The sequence below is a fragment of the Saccostrea echinata genome, unplaced genomic scaffold (genome assembly GCF_033153115.1).
Source record: "Saccostrea echinata isolate AGI-Se365-2 ecotype Australia unplaced genomic scaffold, CSIRO_AGI_Sech_v1 ptg000045l, whole genome shotgun sequence".
NCBI lineage: Eukaryota > Metazoa > Mollusca > Bivalvia > Ostreida > Ostreidae > Saccostrea > Saccostrea echinata.
Window position 1 is genome coordinate 942875 of NW_026889794.1, and position 22873 is coordinate 965747.

The window sequence follows — 22873 nt, forward strand, 5'->3', positions numbered from 1 at the left end:
TGACTGGACAAAATTTGCCCCCCCCCTCCCAAATAAATGGTCGTCCACTTATTCTAGGCCTAGCGTACTCTATACGTTCTATCACTACTCATTCCAAAGGCGTCGGAACCGGGGGGGGGGGGGGGGCAAAGATAGACATAATATAGGCATTGAAAATTGGGGCTTACATTTTCTCGTTGGTTTAGCGCCCCCCCCCTTCAATTAGCCACCCCACTTTCACTTTGCTTCCGACGCCTATGCATTCAATTCCACCTTTCAAACGTTTTTCCCCTTCTAAGATGTTGATTCACAGTGTTTCTGTACAAAATAACAGGTGGTCCTCACTTATTCACTCTTTCTTAAGAAGCCAACATTGTTAATTATCTATATTTGTCCTAGTCAATCTTAACCATCATCATACCTAATAGATGTCATGTTTACACATGTATAATCTTATAAATTATTCTGAAAATCCCAAAGTATCTCAGCACAATAAAACAATTATTTCTCCAGTGCATGCATGTGCTGCGAATGAAAACCACTATAATGACACCAATTCAAAATGTGATTATCCCATTGTTCTTTTTTTCCTTTTTTCTATTTGACATTTGGGTGTGCATGATTTATATGTTATTTGATATAAATCAACAATCTAAACATACATGTATGTATTTTTTAGGAAGATACTAGTATTCAGAAATGTCAGCAAATCCCACTTCTCAATACCAGCCTGTAACAAAAGATGAAATCCATGATCTGCATTTTTTTAATACTCTAAAAGTATCTCATTAAAAAGAGTCACATTCACATAATGAATTTGTATTTACTTATTCATTAGACAGTTTTGTTCTTGGAGAGATAAAAATATACATTTGAATAATATCACATAAGAATAATGATTTAAACATGTTAAAATGTTAATAACATGAATATACATCTAAATAAAATAAATTACTTCAATTCCAATGAAAAAAAATGCCTATAGAAGGTACATGTGTAGTAAGGCCAAAAAAAAAAATAATAGTCTTGTTTCCTGCTACCTGTCTGAAAAAAATAGGGTAGGTAGGAAGGAAAATTATTTTATTTTATATTTTTATTTTATTTTTTTCCGACAGCATTTTTTGGATATGAACTAGTATAAGATCAAATTAAACATGTCACAGGTCAATATTGTTTTTTAAAAATTAAATTTCATGTCTTTTTGTGCACAACTCAAGTGGTATTTTATGAAAGTCCATATTTAAAACCAGAATTTCATGAAATGCTGTTTTGTGTTAACACGGAAAGTGACAGAACGATGAAATCCTGGAAATTCCAGATTTTTTTTTCTTCCAAAACTTAAAAAAAACTTTAGGGTCCGGTGCAAAAAAATAGGGTAGGTCAGGTAGCAGGAAACAAGACTATTATTTTTTTTGGCCTAAGTTAACAGGGAACTGTAAACAGCATGTGAAAATCAAGATCTAGAGGCCATGGTCCACACCCCTCACCTGTGTGTCATATTAACCTCTCCCTATTAAATGAAGAAGTATGAATGCTAACCCCCTGATTCCCACCTACTTTTTACACATCATAATTCAAGATATTTAATTTGGCATATTTGCTTTTAATTTTTTTCAATGAAATGTAGACTTCATTACTGTTTGATTAATAAGTCTATATCTGCAGTTTTGGGGTTTAAAAACAAACTAGATTTAAAATACCAATGTTAATTCATAAATTGCTTTTAAATAAAACTCTTTTAAACAAAGGGTGTAAAATTATTGAAATAAAGCTTTGAAACATAACTGGATTTTGAAGTACTCATGTATGCAAATCATAGGCATCTTAATCTTATTCTTTCAGTTTCATAAACTTTATTAAGGAATAACTGTCTAATTTTTGGTTTTATGATGTGATCAAGCAATTGGTTTGCATGATAATTTGCATAAACACTGAAGGCTTTATCATCATCATAAAACCAAAAAATCTGACAGTTATTCATTATATTTACATGCTCAGCCTACTTCTCTCCATCTCTTTCTCTTTCCCGCCCTGCATGTAATTTTTTTAAACCACGCCTATCGAAGAACCAGTAGCTTTATGTAGAAATCAAGTATTTTTATTATTTGTGGTTTTATCTTGGACAATGAAATTTAAAGATGTAAATATGTTAAATTTACTATATTTGATTTATTTAGTGAAAGTTTATAGTTCTACATAATTTGAAATTGGCCATAAAATGACCAAATTTTGGTCTGTAAACTCATTCCCCCTTCCACAAAACCAAGGAAGTTTAGGTATGAATTTGCTAAATGAATAATAATTTATAATACCTGTAAAAATTATTTCTTGTTTCAAAGGGGGGAGGGGGGGGGGGGTCTTATAAAGTGAAATCCTTGAGTATTTACCAAAAATATAGAGTTATCTCTCTTTCTTTCATAATCCAAATTTCAAGAAAATTGATATGAATATCTATTTAAATTCAAAATTTAATTGAATTATAACTTTTCATAATTTGACAAGAAGTAGGGGGTGAAACAATACAATTGTTCACAGCCCTTAGCAATGAGACCTCGGTAACAAACGTTAACGATAAAATGCGGCTTAATGATAAAAATATCATTAAGCATTGCAATGCAATGCTTAATGTCATATATTATTGCATTAATAGTTGACATGCCCATACGCTTAATTATATTACTCTTTCATTAAGCGGCAATTTAGCATTAGTGGTTGAAAGTGTCAACAATTAATGCAATATTTTATGGCATTAAGCGTACGTTGCAACTGCAACGCTTAATGACATTTCTATCATTGAGCAGCCTTTTATCATTAGCAGTTGCTACAGACCTCTTTTAACACAAACTGAGTGGGCCTTATACAGGTATATTAAAGACTGCACACATGCACTGATTTCACATGTCATAATGTATACTTGCTCCATCTACCAATCCTCATAATTCCTTGTTAAAATTCCTTTATCAAATGTTGAGCTTCCTGTCGTGTTCCCATCAAAACCCAAAGGGTAGGATATGAAAACTTGAATTTACAATACATTAGAAAGCTTTGAACATACTTGATACAGCAAGTTTGGTTGAAATAGTCTCAAAGGCAGTTCTAAAAAAATGAAAATAAGAAAAGCTTACAGCGGGTTGTTTCAGACACACATACAAATTTTGATCAGAAGAGCTCATTTGAGCCTCTAGCTCAGGTGAGCCAAAGTGTTGAGAAATGAGAGTTATATCCTCTGGCATATTCAGATCTTAACAGAATCCCTCTGCTGTCAGTTTCACATTTCCATCACTGTCAATTTCATGAGTTTGTCCACTCCCTCCACAGACTCTAATCCAGCTAGAGGCTTGGATGGTATTTTCTCCATTTCTTTCAACGTTGAATCCACCATACATCCCTGGAACAGGGTAGTAGAAGCTACCCTTCTCAAACAAATATGCGACTTGTGGGAGAGCCTGTTTATTGTCATTTATTAAACTGTCCACTCTCTCCATAATAGCTTTATGTAAGCCCTCCTCAAATTTCTTGATAGTGTTTTCTTTCTGTTTTATTTCTTGTGGGACTTTAATAAGTTCCAGTATATCTTGAGGGAGCTGTAACTTTACACCGATATCATAAGCCGTTTCCCCTGCAGAATTCTTAAGACATTTAGCCGATCCAGTTTGAAGCAATTTCTTGAAAACATCTTTGGGAGCGGATCCAAGTGCAGCATGATGAAGTGGTGTATTAAGCGTGGTCTGTACATTTTCCTCCACAAGCCTAGTAGAATTAGCTAATTCTTTGTCACCATCCACAAACTCTAGAAGTTTTTCCCATTCTTTATTCTTTCCTAGAATATCTATATTCTCCCGTAGGTTACCTATGTCTTCTCTCAGTACACCCTTTTTCACTGTTATAGGATAAGACATTTCAGTATCTGTAAAGAAAATATGATGAAAATGACTTCATAAAAACTACATGTAGTAAGTCATTTTAAACAACTCAGAAATGAATTCATTCTGGTTAGGTTTTGCTATTACCCCCCCCCCTTCCCAAAAAAGAAAAGAAAAAATGAGATGCCTTTAAGTTTTTGATTTTTAATGCATTACATCTGATCTGAACATTTCTTTACTCTACAATGTACATGGTTTTTACACTTAGGTGAAAGTGTTGCTATGAGTAATTAATTTCATGAAACTTGCATAAATTGCCATTGAAATATTAATTACTATAAGTAATTGATCCATATATAGTTCAAAATGATCTTATTATACAAGTGTTGTACAGAAATATTTTAGCTGTGAGACAGCCATTTCTAACTTAATTAATGTTCAATAGGAAGTAGATGCGTAAATTACCTCAGATATATGTATTTAATGTATACTATGAGTCTATGACTAATATCGGACTAAAACTTTGTGCTTTAACATGTTTAGCAGCCTTAACCACTGAAATAGGGATTTCATAACAAAAACAAATTATTGGTACTTAATGTAAATTTTATTTCAGACTTTGAAATTTAAACATTCAGGAGAATATTAGTAAAAACATCAACTGCTGATTTCTAGAAAAAATACTGAACTTTGGTTTTATGACCTGAAGCATAAGGTGGAAAAAATACCTTTTCTTTCAAGTAAAATTTCGATAAGAAGTCATCATCACCTTTTGATCATGCATACTAAAAAAATGAATTTTGCAGAAGTTAACTTGTCATTATTGATTGTTATCATTATAAGAACCAGTTACAGGCTTTTTATAACAATTTTCAAGTTAAGAACATGAATCATGTGAATGTTAAATAAATTAAAATATCTTATAGACAAATAATCTTACACAAATACTATACCTGACTCTATCGACACATCACATATTTGTAACTACCAACTTAGTATGAATATTGTAATAATGCTGTAATGATCATCGTTAAATATGATTAGGATGTGGGTACAGAATTATCCTGCTATTGAATAAGTAAATTGTGGGAACTGTGTATTAGTAATAAAATAAAATTCTACGCAGATGTTTCATTTTATTGATTGCATTGTAGCACTATAAAACTGGATCAGTGTTCCTAGGAAAGCATGTGTTGTCTAGAATAGCATCATTAAAGACATAAATAAATCCAAAGGGTGGCCATACCTATCAATGAAGCGATTCATTTTATCCAATGATCATAATTTTACATGGAAGACATATTAAACATTCAACACAATTTTACAGTGATGTCATAATTAATTAACTTGTTCAATCGATAGATCATTAAACTTAAAAAAAAAAAAGGCATTAATGATTTTTTGAATTTATGTTTGTACGTAAACAATGTCATTAGTAAAAATGTTCTATATCATGATTTTTTTATAAAAATATTAGATTTTTCCAGGGGTAGGAGCACAGGAGTTTGCAATTTTATCAATATCAATGATTGACCAAGCCAGGAGCTATGCATCAGCTAGTTAGATAAAATTGCGAACTCCTGGGGTAGGAGTTTACTGAGAAGATGTAATCTTTTTCATAAATGCTCTGTAACCAGCTACATACAACAGTACAAGCCTGAAATTCGTGCCCCGCCCCTTTTCGCTCTAGATATGGCAAGAAATTGGTACTGCGTTTTTAGGTGATACTTTTGTACCCTAGGGTACATCCTTATGAAATGTATGGACAGAAGGTTACAAAAAGGGTACGCTATATATTCCTACTGAAAATGAAAGAAGATTATTATTCTGTAGTGCTTTTGTAAACTAAATTATAAAAACAAAGCTGAAGCAGAGGGTACAGGGGTTACAAAGGCTACACTTGGGTAGAGATGGTTACAACACTTTTATAAAGAGATACAAGGGTTCTGAAGTCAAGCTTTTCTAAGTTAAAAAATCAAACAAGAGAGCTGAAGCACAGGGTACAGGGGTTACAAAGGGTACACTTGGGTACAGATGGTTACAACACTATTATAAAGGGATACAAGGGTTTAGAAGTCTAGTTTTTTCTAAGTTAAAATATCACACAAGAGAGGTTAAGGACAGGGTACAGGGGTTACAAAGGGTACACTAGGGTACAGATGGTTAAAACACTATTATAAAGGGATACAAGGGTTCTGAAGCCAAGATTTTCTAAGTTAAAAAATCAAACAAGAGAGCTGAAGCACAGGGTACAGGGGTTACAAAGGGTACACTTGGGTACAGATGGTTACAACACTATTAGAAAGGGATACAAAGGTTCTGAAGCCAAGATTTTCTAAGTTAAAAAATCAAACAAGAGAGCTGAAGCACAGGGTACAGGGGTTACAAAGGGTACACTTGGGTACAGATGGTTACAACACTATTATAAAGGGATACAAGGGTTTAGAAGTCTAGTTTTTTCTAAGTTAAAATATCACACAAGAGAGGTTAAGGACAGGGTACAGGGGTTACAAAGGGTACACTAGGGTACAGATGGTTAAAACACTATTATAAAGGGATACAAGGGTTCTGAAGCCAAGATTTTCTAAGTTAAAAAATCAAACAAGAGAGCTGAAGCACAGGGTACAAGGGTTACAAAGGGTACACTTGGGTACAGATGGTTACAACACTATTATAAAGGGATACAAGGGTTCTGAAGTCAAGATTTTCTAAGTTAAAAAATCAAACAAGAGAGCTGAAGCACAGGGTACAGGGGTTACAAAGGGTACACTTGGGTACAGATGGTTACAACACTATTATAAAGGGATACAAGGGTTTAGAAGCCAAGATTTTCTAAGTTAAAATATCACACAAGAGAGCTTAAGGACAGGGTACAGGGGTTACAAAGGGTACACTAGGGTACAGATGGTTACAACACTATTATAAAGGGATACAAGGGTTCTGAAGCCAAGATTTTCTAAGTTAAAAAATCAAACAAGAGAGCTGAAGCACAGGGTACAGGGGTTACAAAGGGTACACTTGGGTACAGATGGTTACAACACTATTAGAAAGGGATACAAGGGTTCTGAAGCCAAGATTTTCTAAGTTAAAAAATCAAACAAGAGAGCTGAAGCACAGGGTACAGGGGTTACAAAGGGTACACTTGGGTACAGATGGTTACAACACTATTATAAAGGGATACAAGGGTTTAAAAGTCTAGTTTTTTCTAAGTTAAAATATCACACAAGAGAGGTTAAGGACAGGGTAGAGGGGTTACAAAGGGTACACTAAGTTACAGATGGTTAAAACACTATTATAAAGGGATACAAGGGTTCTGAAGCCAAGATTTTCTAAGTTAAAAAATCAAACAAGAGAGCTGAAGCACAGGGTACAAGGGTTACAAAGGGTACACTTGGGTACAGATGGTTACAACACTATTATAAAGGGATACAAGGGTTCTGAAGCCAAGATTTTCTAAGTTAAAAAATCAAACAAGAGAGCTGAAGCACAGGGTACAGGGGTTACAAAGGGTACACTTGGGTATAGATGGTTACAACACTATTATAAAGAGATACAAGGGTTCTGAAGTCAAGATTTTCTAAGTTAAAAAATCAAACAAGAGAGCTGAAGCACAGGGTACAGGGGTTACAAAGGGTACACTTGGGTACAGATGGTTACAACACTATTATAAAGGGATACAAGGGTTTAGAAGTCTAGTTTTTTCTAAGTTAAAATATCACACAAGAGAGGTTAAGGACAGGGTACAGGGGTTACAAAGGGTACACTAGGGTACAGATGGTTAAAACACTATTATAAAGGGATACAAGGGTTCTGAAGCCAAGATTTTCTAAGTTAAAAAATCAAACAAGAGAGCTGAAGCACAGGGTACAAGGGTTACAAAGGGTACACTTGGGTACAGATGGTTACAACACTATTATAAAGGGATACAAGGGTTCTGAAGTCAAGATTTTCTAAGTTATAAAATCAAACAAGAGAGCTGAAGCACAGGGTACAGGGGTTACAAAGGGTACACTTGGGTACAGATGGTTACAACACTATTATAAAGGGATACAAGGGTTTAGAAGTCTAGTTTTTTCTAAGTTAAAATATCACACAAGAGAGGTTAAGGACAGGGTACAGGGGTTACAAAGGGTACACTAGGGTACAGATGGTTAAAACACTATTATAAAGGGATACAAGGGTTCTGAAGCCAAGATTTTCTAAGTTAAAAAATCAAACAAGAGAGCTGAAGCACAGGGTACAAGGGTTACAAAGGGTACACTTGGGTACAGATGGTTACAACACTATTATAAAGGGATACAAGGGTTCTGAAGTCAAGATTTTCTAAGTTATAAAATCAAACAAGAGAGCTGAAGCACAGGGTACAGGGGTTACAAAGGGTACACTTGGGTACAGATGGTTACAACACTATTATAAAGGGATACAAGGGTTTAGAAGCCAAGATTTTCTAAGTTAAAATATCACACAAGAGAGCTTAAGGACAGGGTACAGGGGTTACAAAGGGTACACTAGGGTACAGATGGTTACAACACTATTATAAAGGGATACAAGGGTTCTGAAGCCAAGATTTTCTAAGTTAAAAAATCAAACAAGAGAGCTAAAGCACAGGGTACAGGGGTTACAAAGGGTACACTTGGGTACAGATGGTTACAACACTATTAGAAAGGGATACAAAGGTTCTGAAGCCAAGATTTTCTAAGTTAAAAAATCAAACAAGAGAGCTGAAGCACAGGGTACAGGGGTTACAAAGGGTACACTTGGGTACAGATGGTTACAACACTATTATAAAGGGATACAAGGGTTTAGAAGTCTAGTTTTTTCTAAGTTAAAATATCACACAAGAGAGGTTAAGGACAGGGTACAGGGGTTACAAAGGGTACACTAGGGTACAGATGGTTAAAACACTATTATAAAGGGATACAAGGGTTCTGAAGCCAAGATTTTCTAAGTTAAAAAATCAAACAAGAGAGCTGAAGCACAGGGTACAAGGGTTACAAAGGGTACACTTGGGTACAGATGGTTACAACACTATTATAAAGGGATACAAGGGTTCTGAAGTCAAGATTTTCTAAGTTAAAAAATCAAACAAGAGAGCTGAAGCACAGGGTACAGGGGTTACAAAGGGTACACTTGGGTACAGATGGTTACAACACTATTATAAAGGGATACAAGGGTTTAGAAGTCTAGTTTTTTCTAAGTTAAAATATCACACAAGAGAGGTTAAGGACAGGGTACAGGGGTTACAAAGGGTACACTAGGGTACAGATGGTTAAAACACTATTATAAAGGGATACAAGGGTTCTGAAGCCAAGATTTTCTAAGTTAAAAAATCAAACAAGAGAGCTGAAGCACAGGGTACAAGGGTTACAAAGGGTACACTTGGGTACAGATGGTTACAACACTATTATAAAGGGATACAAGGGTTCTGAAGTCAAGATTTTCTAAGTTATAAAATCAAACAAGAGAGCTGAAGCACAGGGTACAGGGGTTACAAAGGGTACACTTGGGTACAGATGGTTACAACACTATTATAAAGGGATACAAGGGTTTAGAAGCCAAGATTTTCTAAGTTAAAATATCACACAAGAGAGCTTAAGGACAGGGTACAGGGGTTACAAAGGGTACACTAGGGTACAGATGGTTACAACACTATTATAAAGGGATACAAGGGTTCTGAAGCCAAGATTTTCTAAGTTAAAAAATCAAACAAGAGAGCTAAAGCACAGGGTACAGGGGTTACAAAGGGTACACTTGGGTACAGATGGTTACAACACTATTAGAAAGGGATACAAAGGTTCTGAAGCCAAGATTTTCTAAGTTAAAAAATCAAACAAGAGAGCTGAAGCACAGGGTACAGGGGTTACAAAGGGTACACTTGGGTACAGATGGTTACAACACTATTATAAAGGGATACAAGGGTTTAGAAGTCTAGTTTTTTCTAAGTTAAAATATCACACAAGAGAGGTTAAGGACAGGGTACAGGGGTTACAAAGGGTACACTAAGTTACAGATGGTTAAAACACTATTATAAAGGGATACAAGGGTTCTGAAGCCAAGATTTTCTAAGTTAAAAAATCAAACAAGAGAGCTAAAGCACAGGGTACAAGGGTTACAAAGGGTACACTTGGGTACAGATGGTTACAACACTATTATAAAGGGATACAAGGGTTCTGAAGTCAAGATTTTCTAAGTTAAAAAATCAAACAAGAGAGCTGAAGCACAGGGTACAGGGGTTACAAAGGGTACACTAGGGTACAGATGGTTAAAACACTATTATAAAGGGATACAAGGGTTCTGAAGCCAAGATTTTCTAAGTTAAAAAATCAAACAAGAGAGCAGAAGTACAGGGTACAAGGGTTACAAAGGGTACACTTGGGTACAGATGGTTACAACACTATTATAAAGGGATACAAGGGTTCTGAAGTCAAGATTTTCTAAGTTAAAAAATCAAACAAGAGAGCTGAAGCACAGGGTACAAGGGTTACAAAGGGTACACTTGGGTACAGATGGTTACAACACTTTTATAAAGAGATACAAGGGTTCTGAAGTCAAGATTTTCTAAGTTAAAAAATCAAACAAGAGAGCTGAAGCACAGGGTACAGGGGTTACAAAGGGTACACTAGGGTACAGATGGTTACAACACTATTAAAAGGGATACAAGGGTTCTGAAGCCAAGATTTTCTAAGTTAAAAAATCAAACGAGAGCTGAAGCACAGGGCACAGGGGTTACAAAGGGTACACTTGGGTACAGATGGTTACAACACTATTATAAAGGGATACAAGGGTTTAGAAGTCTAGTTTTTTCTAAGTTAAAATATCACACAAGAGAGGTTAAGGACAGGGTACAGGGGTTACAAAGGGTACACTTGGGTACAGATGGTTACAACACTATTAGAAAGGGATACAAAGGTTCTGAAGCCAAGATTTTCTAAGTTAAAAAATCAAACAAGAGAGCTGAAGCACAGGGTACAGGGGTTACAAAGGGTACACTTGGGTACAGATGGTTACAACACTATTATAAAGGGATACAAGGGTTTAGAAGTCTAGTTTTTTCTAAGTTAAAATATCACACAAGAGAGGTTAAGGACAGGGTACAGGGGTTACAAAGGGTACACTAGGGTACAGATGGTTACAACACTATTATAAAGAGATACAAGGGTTCTGAAGCCAAGATTTTCTAAGTTAAAAAATCAAACAAGAGAGCTGAAGCACAGGGTACAAGGGTTACAAAGGGTACACTTGGGTACAGATGGTTACAACACTATTATAAAGGGATACAAGGGTTCTGAAGTCAAGATTTTCTAAGTTAAAAAATCAAACAAGAGAGCTGAAGCACAGGGTACAGGGGTTACAAAGGGTACACTTGGGTACAGATGGTTACAACACTATTATAAAGAGATACAAGGGTTCTGAAGTCAAGATTTTCTAAGTTAAAAAATCAAACAAGAGAGCTGAAGCACAGGGTACAGGGGTTACAAAGGGTACACTAGGGTACAGATGGTTACAACACTATTAAAAGGGATACAAGTGTTCTGAAGCCAAGATTTTCTAAGTTAAAAAATCAAATAAGAGAGCTGAAGCACAGGGTACAGGGGTTACAAAGGGTACACTTGGGTACAGATGGTTACAACACTATTAGAAAGGGATACAAGGGTTTAGAAGTCAAGATTTTCTAAGTTAAAAAATCAAACAAGGGAGCTGAAGCACAGGGTACAGGGGTTACAAAGGGTACACTTGGGTACAGATGGTTACAACACTATTATAAAGAGATACAAGGGTTCTGAAGCCAAGATTTTCTAAGTTAAAATATCACACAAGAGAGCTTAAGGACAGGGTACAGGGGTTACAACGGGTACACTTGGGTACAACAGGCTACAGCACTTAAAGAAATGGATTCAAGGACCAAGAGGCCAAAAGTTCTTGATATAAAATTTCAGGGACAGAGCTAATGCTAAGGGGTATACAGGTTACACAGGGTACACATGGGTCTGGCAGGATACAAGCCCTAAGAAATGGGTACAAGGTTTTAGATTAGGCTGAACTTCTCTTTAATATTTGTATTTACATCCAGCTAAAAGTTTTGCACAGAATAGGAAATTATAAGGTGATAAAGAAAGACCTTGTCTATTTTTTCTTTGGATATTAAAGGATGATGAGAGATGGCCACATTAATCCATAGCCAAAGAAATTATATGATAAAATAATTTAATTAACCCATTTATGGATATTGGGTCCAAACTTCATGGAAATTAATTCTTAAATTTGGTATAAAATTCCATTAACAAGCAGTATTGAAAGTTACAGGTACCTCAAAATCAATCAATAGGAAAAGACCAAGCATCAGAGACTTTCTCTTCAGTATACTGCATAATATCTCATAAGTTAATCTTGTGTTTTCCCTTTGTTAACCTATAACTTATAGATGAAACCAGTTTATCAGGACTGATAGGTTTATCCAAGTATTTGCAACGGTACTACAAGCTATTTTATATATAATATAAAAAAATAATTAGATGCCAATTTATTGTCTATAGGTCTGTATCCTATAGGTAAAATAGTGATTATTCCAATCATGCCTCTGTGTATGTATGTTTGTTTTTTGTTTTATTTTATTGTTTTACACCCTTCTCGAGAATTTTTCACTCGTATGGAAAAGCCACCACTTGCCGGTAGAGGGCTGCAAATTTATACCTATACTTGGCACTCAGGGCTATTGAGCAGTGAGGGATCTCTTTTGTGCCAACTCCTATTGTGACACAGGACCTCGGTTTATTCGGTCTCATCCTAAGGACAGGTCTCCAATTCCGCAGTGGATTCGAACTCGCGACGTAGGGATCAGCACCTTACTCCGTGACTCTTTAGAGCAGACGCTCTAACCACTGCGCCACGAGGGCCTCTGTGTGATTGACACTTTATCATTTTCATACATATGGATACATTATATACTAATGGGCCTGATAACGGATCCGAGATGTTTCAGAAATTAAAATCTTTAAAAACTCAATCTCCAGAAAATTAAATTAAGCCATCAGTACCAGGTGTCTTATTGGCCTTCATTTAGTTACTTTCTATAAAGACTAGATTCTCCTAGCTGCAGAACTGAAGCATTATGGTTTTATATACTTGTATTAGTCTTTGACCATAACGCTATAGATGGTGCAAAGATGGTGCAATTTACGGTGCAACATATTTTTAATGCAAACTGTATATTTTATCCACCTTCTAACCATTTATAGTTGCATGTCACTACAGACCAATTAACTTATTTGTTTTGAATTTCTGTCGGATATGGCAGCTAGATTATTCAACACAAGTGAGTTTATTGGTCTGTAGAGACGATTGTAAAAGGGTCAGGAGGTGGATAAAATATATACAGTTTGGTTAAAAAATTTGTCCAGAATTAGGGAGTAAAAGGTAGTTAATTGACAAATGCTGGAAAGTAGAGAAATTCTCCCCAACCGTGTGCAGAAAATCTTGTGCCATAAATTGCACCATATTATTCATGATTATTTGCATTGTGGGATCTGTAGCGTTATGATCAAAAACTAAAATGTAAAACAGGGCATGCATGTATAATGCTACAGTTCTGCAGCTAAGATTGCCCTCTAGATAACTTAAAGTTTGTGAATATAATCTTTGAAATTGAACCCAGAATTTTTGTCAATTTTATTTAGTTCTTTGTTTAGGTGTAGGATATAAATTTTCATAAAATTGCTTTGTTTTAGATTTCAAGCTGGTCTTGATAATCTACCCATTATCTTTTACAAGTTTGGGAATTAATTATTGTACATGTATTAAAAATATCTTAATTCTAAACCACAAAATTAATAAGATGGTTTTAAAACTTCCATAATTTCTAATACTATTTGGGGGGGGGGGGGGGGGGCATGAAGAAATAAATATTATTATTTAGACTTTAGAGAACCAGAAATTTGATAATTAAACTTTAAAGTTCATTTTGTACAACCATGCTCTTGAAGCATAATTAATTCACTCATGCAGAACTTTTGTTTATTAATTTTTGCCATATCTGAGCAGTATATATATGTACATGATCAAAGTCTGTACATGTAATAATACCCTAAAGTTTAGGAATTATATTAGAATTGATATCAGCATGTCCGTCAGAGTGTATGTAAACAGATATGATCTGGTCCAGACTAAGTACTACATAGATTTGTCTGAAAATTTATACACTCCTTATATTCATGTACTACATGAAGATGTGCACCTAGTATTTCCATCTTGATTGGACAATTTTTCTTCTTTTTACATTTTTTTTTATTTTTAAAATTAGGTCACTGTAAAATTTAATTAAATTTAATTAAACTTTAATTTTATAAGATGATATGGCCAAATATAGAAAAACCTGTCAGGCTCATAACTGGAAAATTATTTGGCCTATAGAATTATCAAACTTGATTGACAAATGCATCTTTAGTAGAGGGTGTGTTGCACCCTACCTGAAGTCACTGGTGACTTTAATTTATAAATGTAAATGATATGACCAAATTTGTCCAAACCCTTTTTTGGGCTGATCTAGATTAGAGAACTAGAAACAAGAAATTTTTTGTCAGTTGGTGCATAATTTGTAGAGAAATGTGAAAATGTGATCTGGCTAGGTCATTAAAACTTAAAAAGTGATAAAGTGCTTTTTAAAATGCAAGTTTTAAGAGACGTAGTCATCAAAGTAACCTTATCAAAAATGCTATATGATCAACAAATATAATTAAGTATTATACTATCGATGTCATTTTTTTTTTATTCCAAGTGAAACAAAGAATAAAGTAATTAATTCATTTAAACTGACCTCAAGCTATTTATCATAAAACATGTTAATAAGGCCTAAAAAAAAATATGTACCTTAAATTAGAACTTTAAGACACAACACGTATATTGAGTGGATGGAAGTGGGCCAGGGGTACCCGTTTGTAATTCAACAGCTCATGAGCATCTCTTATAAACAGATCGATAGACAGATGAAAATATGTCAGCATCTTTGAAATCTTGTTTTCTGTGATATGAAACAGAGATTGCAGTTAAACCTATATAGCAATAAAATTATCTGAATTTATTACAACATCATCATGATTCTGCTATGAAAAGAAAATAACGGGAAGAAATTGTTAATCCAAAACAAATTGACATTATGATTATATGTATAATCTGTCATGTTACGGTGCCAAAACTTCTTGCAATTTTGATCAGTTACTGCAATTTTGAGTACTCTAGCTGTACATGCAGTTCGTACACAAACTGATCTGTTAAAAGAAAATCAGCGGCCCATCAATTGTGAGATTGATCTTCATCATGATGACAGTTAAATTCTAAGAATCTTAATATTTTTTGCAGTTTGTCATTTTGTTATTACATCTTTTATAGAATCTTTGTTAAAGCAAAAACAAATTTTTTGTAAAAATATAAACAAATATGAATTAGTAAATATAGATTAACATTGATAGAACCTTGTTTAATGTCGGACTTTCTTTAATCAAATTATGTGAATGATAAAAGTCATTGAGACCTTTTGGGGAGATGTACTTAATCAAATGATTGAAAAAATTTTCTTTTTAAAATGACTGAGAAGATTTACTACTCAATGAATGCCTTTAAAACTTTTACTGGATAAATTTATATATTTATTAAATTAAAAAAAATTCTTAATATATGTTCTCTTGTTTCCTAAATTAAGGTTGCCGTAATGGGGAAATGGGGTTCACATATATCCCAGAATGTTTGGATTGAAAAGAAATTCAGAGTCAAAATGGCAAATTCATACAGAACTATTTTGGATTTTCATTCTTCAAAAGTTTTATTTCAATAGTTACAAATGAATAACTGGGGGGAAAATTTAGACCAAAAGCTGATTTAAAATGACTGTCAACCCCCTCCCAACATATTTTCCTCATTGTAAATTGCAAGGGATTTTAATTTTCACACCTTTCCTATGAAGAACATAAGGAGATCTGTATATTTCTTGTATATTCTATGTGAATTGCAAGGTTTTACAGTTTCACACCTGCTCAGGAGAACAATAGGTACAGTGTATACTGAGTGTCCTTACCAACCGATCCTCATCTGAATCAACAGATCTGCATTATACACATTCAGCAATGTTGTAATTAAGCCCCCTTCCACACACATTATTTTACTCTTTTTGTGTGATTCCATTTATAGTAATACATTTTACACTATATATAGAGCATACATCTTTCCAATTTAATAATGATAATTCAATGAAATCACATTGTTTCAGTTGATATAAACTAGATTTTCCTATTCATTTTGTATATTTAAAAGCAGTATATGTCATAATCTTGATCCTTTTGAGTGATTTGGAAAATAATACATAGAATTTGGTACCATTCTGCAATAAATAGTTTTCTAAATTGTTAATATATAAAGTAAAAAGAAATGGGGATAAATTCTCCCCTTGTCTTACCCCAAGGTTACACATGAAAAATTCAGAGATATTTTTATCAATATTTATCTTTGATTTAATACCACTGTACATATTTTTGATAAATCTTAGACATTTACCATCTATACCACTTTTTAACACTTTGGACCACAAACCAGATCGCCAAACAGTATAGATTATATATACACTGGTCTGACATCAAAATAATAATACTCATTATTTGTTCAATTTGTTAAATCAAAATTACCAGATAAAATCAGCCAAATTTATATCCACAGCTTTTATCCGTAGAAACAAATCTCTACATAATTTAATGGAAAAGTGATTTATCTGCATGCTTATAGGTCCAATGGACCGGGTGCAGTTTAGTTTAATGTTTATTTTGATTTCAATATATAACTTACAATGCTTATAATGCACAATGTCACTATTATGCTAAATGATTACTTACTTCCTTACTATAATTACATTGTAGTATCTAAACTAATAAGCAGTCTGAGCTATATGCCATATAAACCATTTTATTAGGTATTGTCAGCTTTAATATATATGCCTTATAAATCTTTTCTCTATGAATTTTGATGAAGGTTTCCACTTCAGCTCATAATAAAATATGATCTTCATTTAGATGGCATGACTTTTGATATGTTTATTCCTGGGAGTCTTCATCATTAAAATTATCCAAATTAAACAAACACCACTTCCCAATATTTTTAGGATCATGAAGTATAGTTTTGAACTGGAGTAATATTCTTCACAAAAACTCACTATCCTGATTGATGCCCGGGGATTATAATAAAGTTAGTAAAAATGGTCTCATGCAGATTTAGAAATTTATGGGCTAGTGAAAAACTAGCAGGTTTTCACAAATTCCCAACTAATGAAAGAAATGAAAGCAATATATGATCCTGTTGTAACAGGTCTACCCATACTCTCTCAGACTCATCTGAGCTAAGAAGGGCTTGTGTGGCACAATGGTTTCAAATTTAATACTTACTTAACAACACTTAATCACCTCCCTTTAATTGACACTGTGTTAAATTCTAAATTATTTCCCTTTATAATCAATAATCTTTAGACTACTCAACTCAATCAATCTCCACTGTCTACAACCTATACCTCCTATTATTAACTCACACTCTCTAAGTTACTCTAAATTTATTAATAAATGAATTAAAATCTCTCAGTCAATAAAATTCTCTCTATGTACCCAGAATCTTCTAACTTAATCTTTACTAATATATCCCACATTCCCAGCTTAGCTAGAAATCTTCAAGTTAGAAACCCTTGTAAATCTTGGAATAAGATAAAATACAATTTTAGATTATCTCTCAAATAAACAAGCAATAACAAATCTAAACTCTGTATCAGTCTGTCTCTATAGTCACTGTCTGTATATATAACCAACTTTTCCCACAATGCTTATGTTGGAAAAGTAAAACTTCAAAGTTTAAATTCCTAATTCTCAAAATTTCTCTTAGACCTACTGGATGAAAATTAAAAACCAATAATTTCCTAATAATTAAATTTCCTAATCACTCGTAAAATTCCTGAAAATTCCCAAATCTGAATTCCATTATAAAACAATAGCAAAATTTAGAAATCCTCAGCTAAATGTATTAATTAAAATTACCTAAAATCTAATGAAAAGAATTTCTAATAATTTAATTTATTTAATTTTCAAATTTATCACCAATTTACCAAAAATTCTAACAAACAGCAAATGTTAATACATGTAATGTCACTAAAATTGACCAGAACTTCCACAAATATTCCAGAAGTTCCTAAAATGAGCTGGAAGTATCCCTGGCTCTTTTTCAATAAAATTAGTCATTTTTAAGTCTGAATTAAAAAACGCCCAACCTATGCTTACTTCTTACCACAAAAACCCAGAATATCTAAATAAATGATCATAACAGAAGAGCAAAAATTCCTTGAATCTCTTCTTTTAAAAAAAAAATTAAAAACATGACGTACAAGTTGGAAAACGTTGGAAATGTCGGAAGATGTTGGAGAATCTCACATGACATTTCCCGTAAGTAGCAAAGTTCATAGAAAAATCTAATAACAACATACAAAACATTATTCTGATTTTAAACTATCACCAAATGCATTCCTAAATGGAAATAGGCTAATCATTGTCCATGAAATAACACAATTAACTCCAAACATCCCTAATCTATCGAACTTTTATGATCGGGCTCGACCTGCGACCAAGTTTGTAAACAATTCAGAATAACTGGACAATAAACCACTGAAAATCAACTGAAAACAAGTTAAACTACAGGAAAACAAGAAATCTTCCAGAAATTTATGGATTATCTACTACGGAATACCAATTAAAAGTCCCTGGCAACTTTAAGCTAAAATACTACAACTTTTTTGCTGATTCCTACATAACTCAAAACATGTGCACAAACTATTCCAACGAAACAAATACAAATCACTTAAAGTTAAACTTGTCAGTAATCACCTATCAACTACATGGAAAGCATAACATATACATATTCCTTCAATGTCAAGTAAATATGCACATATACAAGCTCACCTCAACATTTCTACAAATATCAACTGTAATAATCAGGTTCAATAACTATGCAACCAGTCTGTCAAATCACTGGACTGTTACACTGTACTGCATAATTATAAATCTCCTGTGTCTGATTCACTTAGCAATACGACATGGTTTATTAAAAATTGTCTTTCTCTAACAACCAAATTTCCTTCCACCCCTCTTCCCACTTTTTTTGTTGTTTTTTTCTTTTTTGCTCATCAATTTTTTTTTTCAGTGAATGAAATTTATAATAGAGCTGTCCATGATCCTCTTGTAAATGAAGCTTCACCGACATAGAAATAAATAATCTAACAAAAAAAAAAAATTGCCATATTCCCTCCCCTCTGAATCAAAAGTTTGTCCCCTAGGTACATGAAGATTTATCCTATAACATACACTGTATATAATTTCTGAATATCCATAGGAGAGGCATTATATAATTGCTTAATGACCAGTAAAAGAATGAATGCATGTACACTACCTTGTAAAAAGTACATGTAGACCTATATAGTATGATTTTTCTTTCAATATGAATTAATTCTTATTAACTATTATTGATTAAATTTATACAGTTATATATGACTACCGGTAATGAGAAGAAATTACTGAAAGAGAAAATACACAAAAGAAAAATGAAGAGAAAATTAGCATGAAATTTAGATGGAATAAAACAATACCAGAGTAATTTTGAAATTTCAATATATTTTCAAGGCTATATATATATAACTATATTTGAAAGTCTATAGAGGCCAACTCATATAAACACTTTTTTATAGTATTATACTATAGTGGTATACTAGCTAGCCAATATGACTTTCACTACAAGAAATGAAAAAAAAATTGTACAAAAAAAAAATAATAATAAGCTGATTTGCTCGATTCTATAAAGATAACATTACTCTGTGATAATTTCTGACTGACATCTAAGGTATGTAATTTTTAGGTTAATGTTATTTCACACAAAAATCAAACTTAATTATTATGATAATGCTAGTTTTGTTTATCAAAGATAGGTAAAATAAATAAAACTATATATAATCTGACCTGACATAGAACAGTTACTAAAAAATTCTCCAGCAATAATATTAATTGTTATGAAAACAACACTGATCACAATGAATAGTACACATACATTATAATTCTTATTTGATAAATGGGTTTGTGTATACTGTACATCATCAGGCACTGTGAGTTTGTGTTTGCCAATCAGAGTGGGGTCACAGGTAAATGATATGTGATAGGTAGCAGGTGGCCAGTGTAGCATGCAATGCTGAAGTTAATTGATAATGTTTTTAAGAACATTGGACTATTAATCATAATTAAATATCAGGTAAGGAGCTAAAATTTTACAATTTAAAATTTTGAAATTTTACACTTTAAAATTTGCATTTAATATATCCTTTGGGTCTCTTATACTGTGCTATGTATATTTGGTTGTGACCCTTTGTTTCCAAATCTTAAGGTCAATAGGAAACTTGGTTGCTGCGTGCCAAAGGTCATATATGTCAATAATGTAAAATTTTAGAAATGTAAATCATGTAGCCATAGTACCTTCTGTACCCTGGTTACATTCAGAATCTAGATAATATATATAATAATAAAAGTAGAATTTGTATTATTAAGTAACTTCTGTACCCACTGTAACCAGGTCACGTTAACAGTCCTTCAGAAATTTTCTACTTTCATTTTTCAATGGTTTTATACTGTAACCTTTTTGTAACCTTATTGCTAAAGGATAAATAGGGGATGTACCCTAGGGTACAAAAGTATGACCTAAAAACACAGTACCAATTTCTTGCCATATATGTTTCGCTCTTTTTGCTGTGTGACATTTCACGTAAAAGATTTTATAAACCATATTACAATCTTTGAATGGGTTTTTACAAACAATAATACGAATAATTTAGGCCTAGCATTTAAAAAATTAAGACTTACATTATTAGCAACACAATGATGACAATCAATGATAGGTCAATGTTTTCCTTTTTGTTTTGGCAATATCAATACCGGAAATGCATGCCCCTGAGTTTTTGTAAAAACCGTTGATGGTAAATTTTGAAATTCCGGAAAATCAATGTTTTATGTCACTTTATCTTGACAAAAGAACACAGATAATCAATTCCATATTAATATCACTCCGTATGGGTACAGTGCATAAAAATTGTTTCCCATCATCTAGGTTCATTTTCATCCTCATCCTTCATAATCACAGGCACTTGTTTCGATAATAAATTTTTAACACATAACATAATAATTATACTCTGGGTTAAAAAAAATTATTACAGAAACAAGTGCCTGTGTTCATAATATAAATTTTCTTCAATTTTTTCGCAATTTTTACATGTTATTTACTATTTTGGATGCCGATGAAAACAAAGACAATTTTTGAAAAAAAATCCTTTTCATGCACGTCCTCACAATCTTCTTGTACGCAGTCGACATCAGGAACAGACAATCAGGTTATTCCTAGCCACGGGTATAATATTCCGAGCTCGAGCTTTATTGCAGCCCGGAGGACCGGGCTGCTCTATACATATAAGTTTAAGTGTTGGTATATGGGAATTGAGGTGGGAGAAGTTATTCAGAGTTAAAGGTTTTCTAAACATTAAAAAGATTGTTAATCAGAATGTTCTTTCCCTTTATAAATTACGAGATACACAATATATTTACTTCCATAAAGTGAATCTGTAAAAATATATATGTTTTTCATATTTAATATATAAAGTTGCTTATCATTTACTATCGAAAAAACGACAGGTACCTTTTTTTAGAACATCGAATTTTACTTATCGCATAAAAACGTACTTTACACAGTTCGTGTTTTATATTCTTAAAGTGAAAGACATTTTTGAAAATAGGTGATGCATGTGTCTGGTTTCAATTTGTATTCTATGCAGCCAACATTTACTTGAGGAATTGATAAAGTTTAAAAGATTATCGTTTTTGTTCGATTTTCATCCGACTATAGGTTTTCAAAATATTCTCGACTATCGTCTCCATCATTTAGACGCATGCCTTTTTCACACATATCGAAGCGGTTTGATGATCAAGACTCATTTCCATTGTAAGTAAGTAAGTAAATTTTATTTAAAGTCGGCATTTTTTACAAAGTTTAACAATGAACATGAGCTCTGTAGAGCTCTTAAACCGACTATTTACTTTATTTATTTCCCGGGCGACAATTGATGGTTACATCAATGTTTTCTTGTTTGTATATATATATTTAGCAGAGCAAAATGTCTAATGGAAAGGGGATGGTGTGGAAGTTCTTTTGACTGGAATCACTCACAAGGTTGTGGGCTATACATAATTATACTGGTAAATATTTATTGTGTATTTCATTTTAAAAATAAACCAAGTTTATTCGAAGAAAGCGGCAGCAATGAAACAAACTTGATAATAGTATTTCATGAAGAATCTGGAATCGTAGGAATTCTTATTTCAAAGCATGCATTTTTTTAATCTCAGAACTTTGACTAGTCAGGTTACGAATTGTGAGTAGACTTCCATTTTAATTTGCAGTCGGGAACCAGATCTCTCATTCATGGATCGAAGAAATTCTCAGTTCACAATCTTGAAGCTTTGCTTGCAGAATGTACCTGATTCTGTGTGTTCAACATATATAGCGGTATCATACTAGTATGTAATTGTTCTGCATATGCATTTTATTCATTTTGATAAACCTTAGATTCATTACTAGATATGAATGGTAGGGGACGACCATTTGATTCTGACGGGAGGGGAGGGGGGGGGGGGGTGGCAGATTTTGGAAAAAAAAATAATCTGTCCTCAAAAATGTTGAAAATAAATAATCTAGCTGTCCTTTATTGGCATGAATATATTTACATTTCCAATGTCTCTGTCCGAGATAAAACTACAAATTGTAAAAATACTTTATTTCTACATAAATCTACTGGTTCATCGATAGGCGCGGTTAAAAGAAATCACGTGCGGGGCGGGACAAACAGAGACAGAAGCGGGGCTATTAGCACGGGAATTTGCAGAATCAGGAGCATGTAAATATAAGGAATAACTGTCCGATTTTTTGGATTCATG

General features: G+C 33.2%; 1 protein-coding gene across 1 annotated transcript; it reads right to left on the reverse strand.

Annotated features, from left to right (window-relative positions):
• Nucleotides 1-784: 784 nt before the first annotated feature.
• Nucleotides 785-20805, reverse strand: LOC133201546 (uncharacterized). Its single transcript, XM_061337346.1, has 2 exons — nt 20753-20805; nt 785-3886 (listed from the first exon to the last, which is right to left on the reverse strand). The coding sequence occupies exon 2, from the start codon at nt 3876-3878 to the stop codon at nt 3222-3224; it is 657 nt and encodes a 218-aa protein (XP_061193330.1). The 5' UTR covers nt 3879-3886; nt 20753-20805; the 3' UTR covers nt 785-3221.
• Between the last annotated feature and the right edge of the window lie 2068 nt (nt 20806-22873).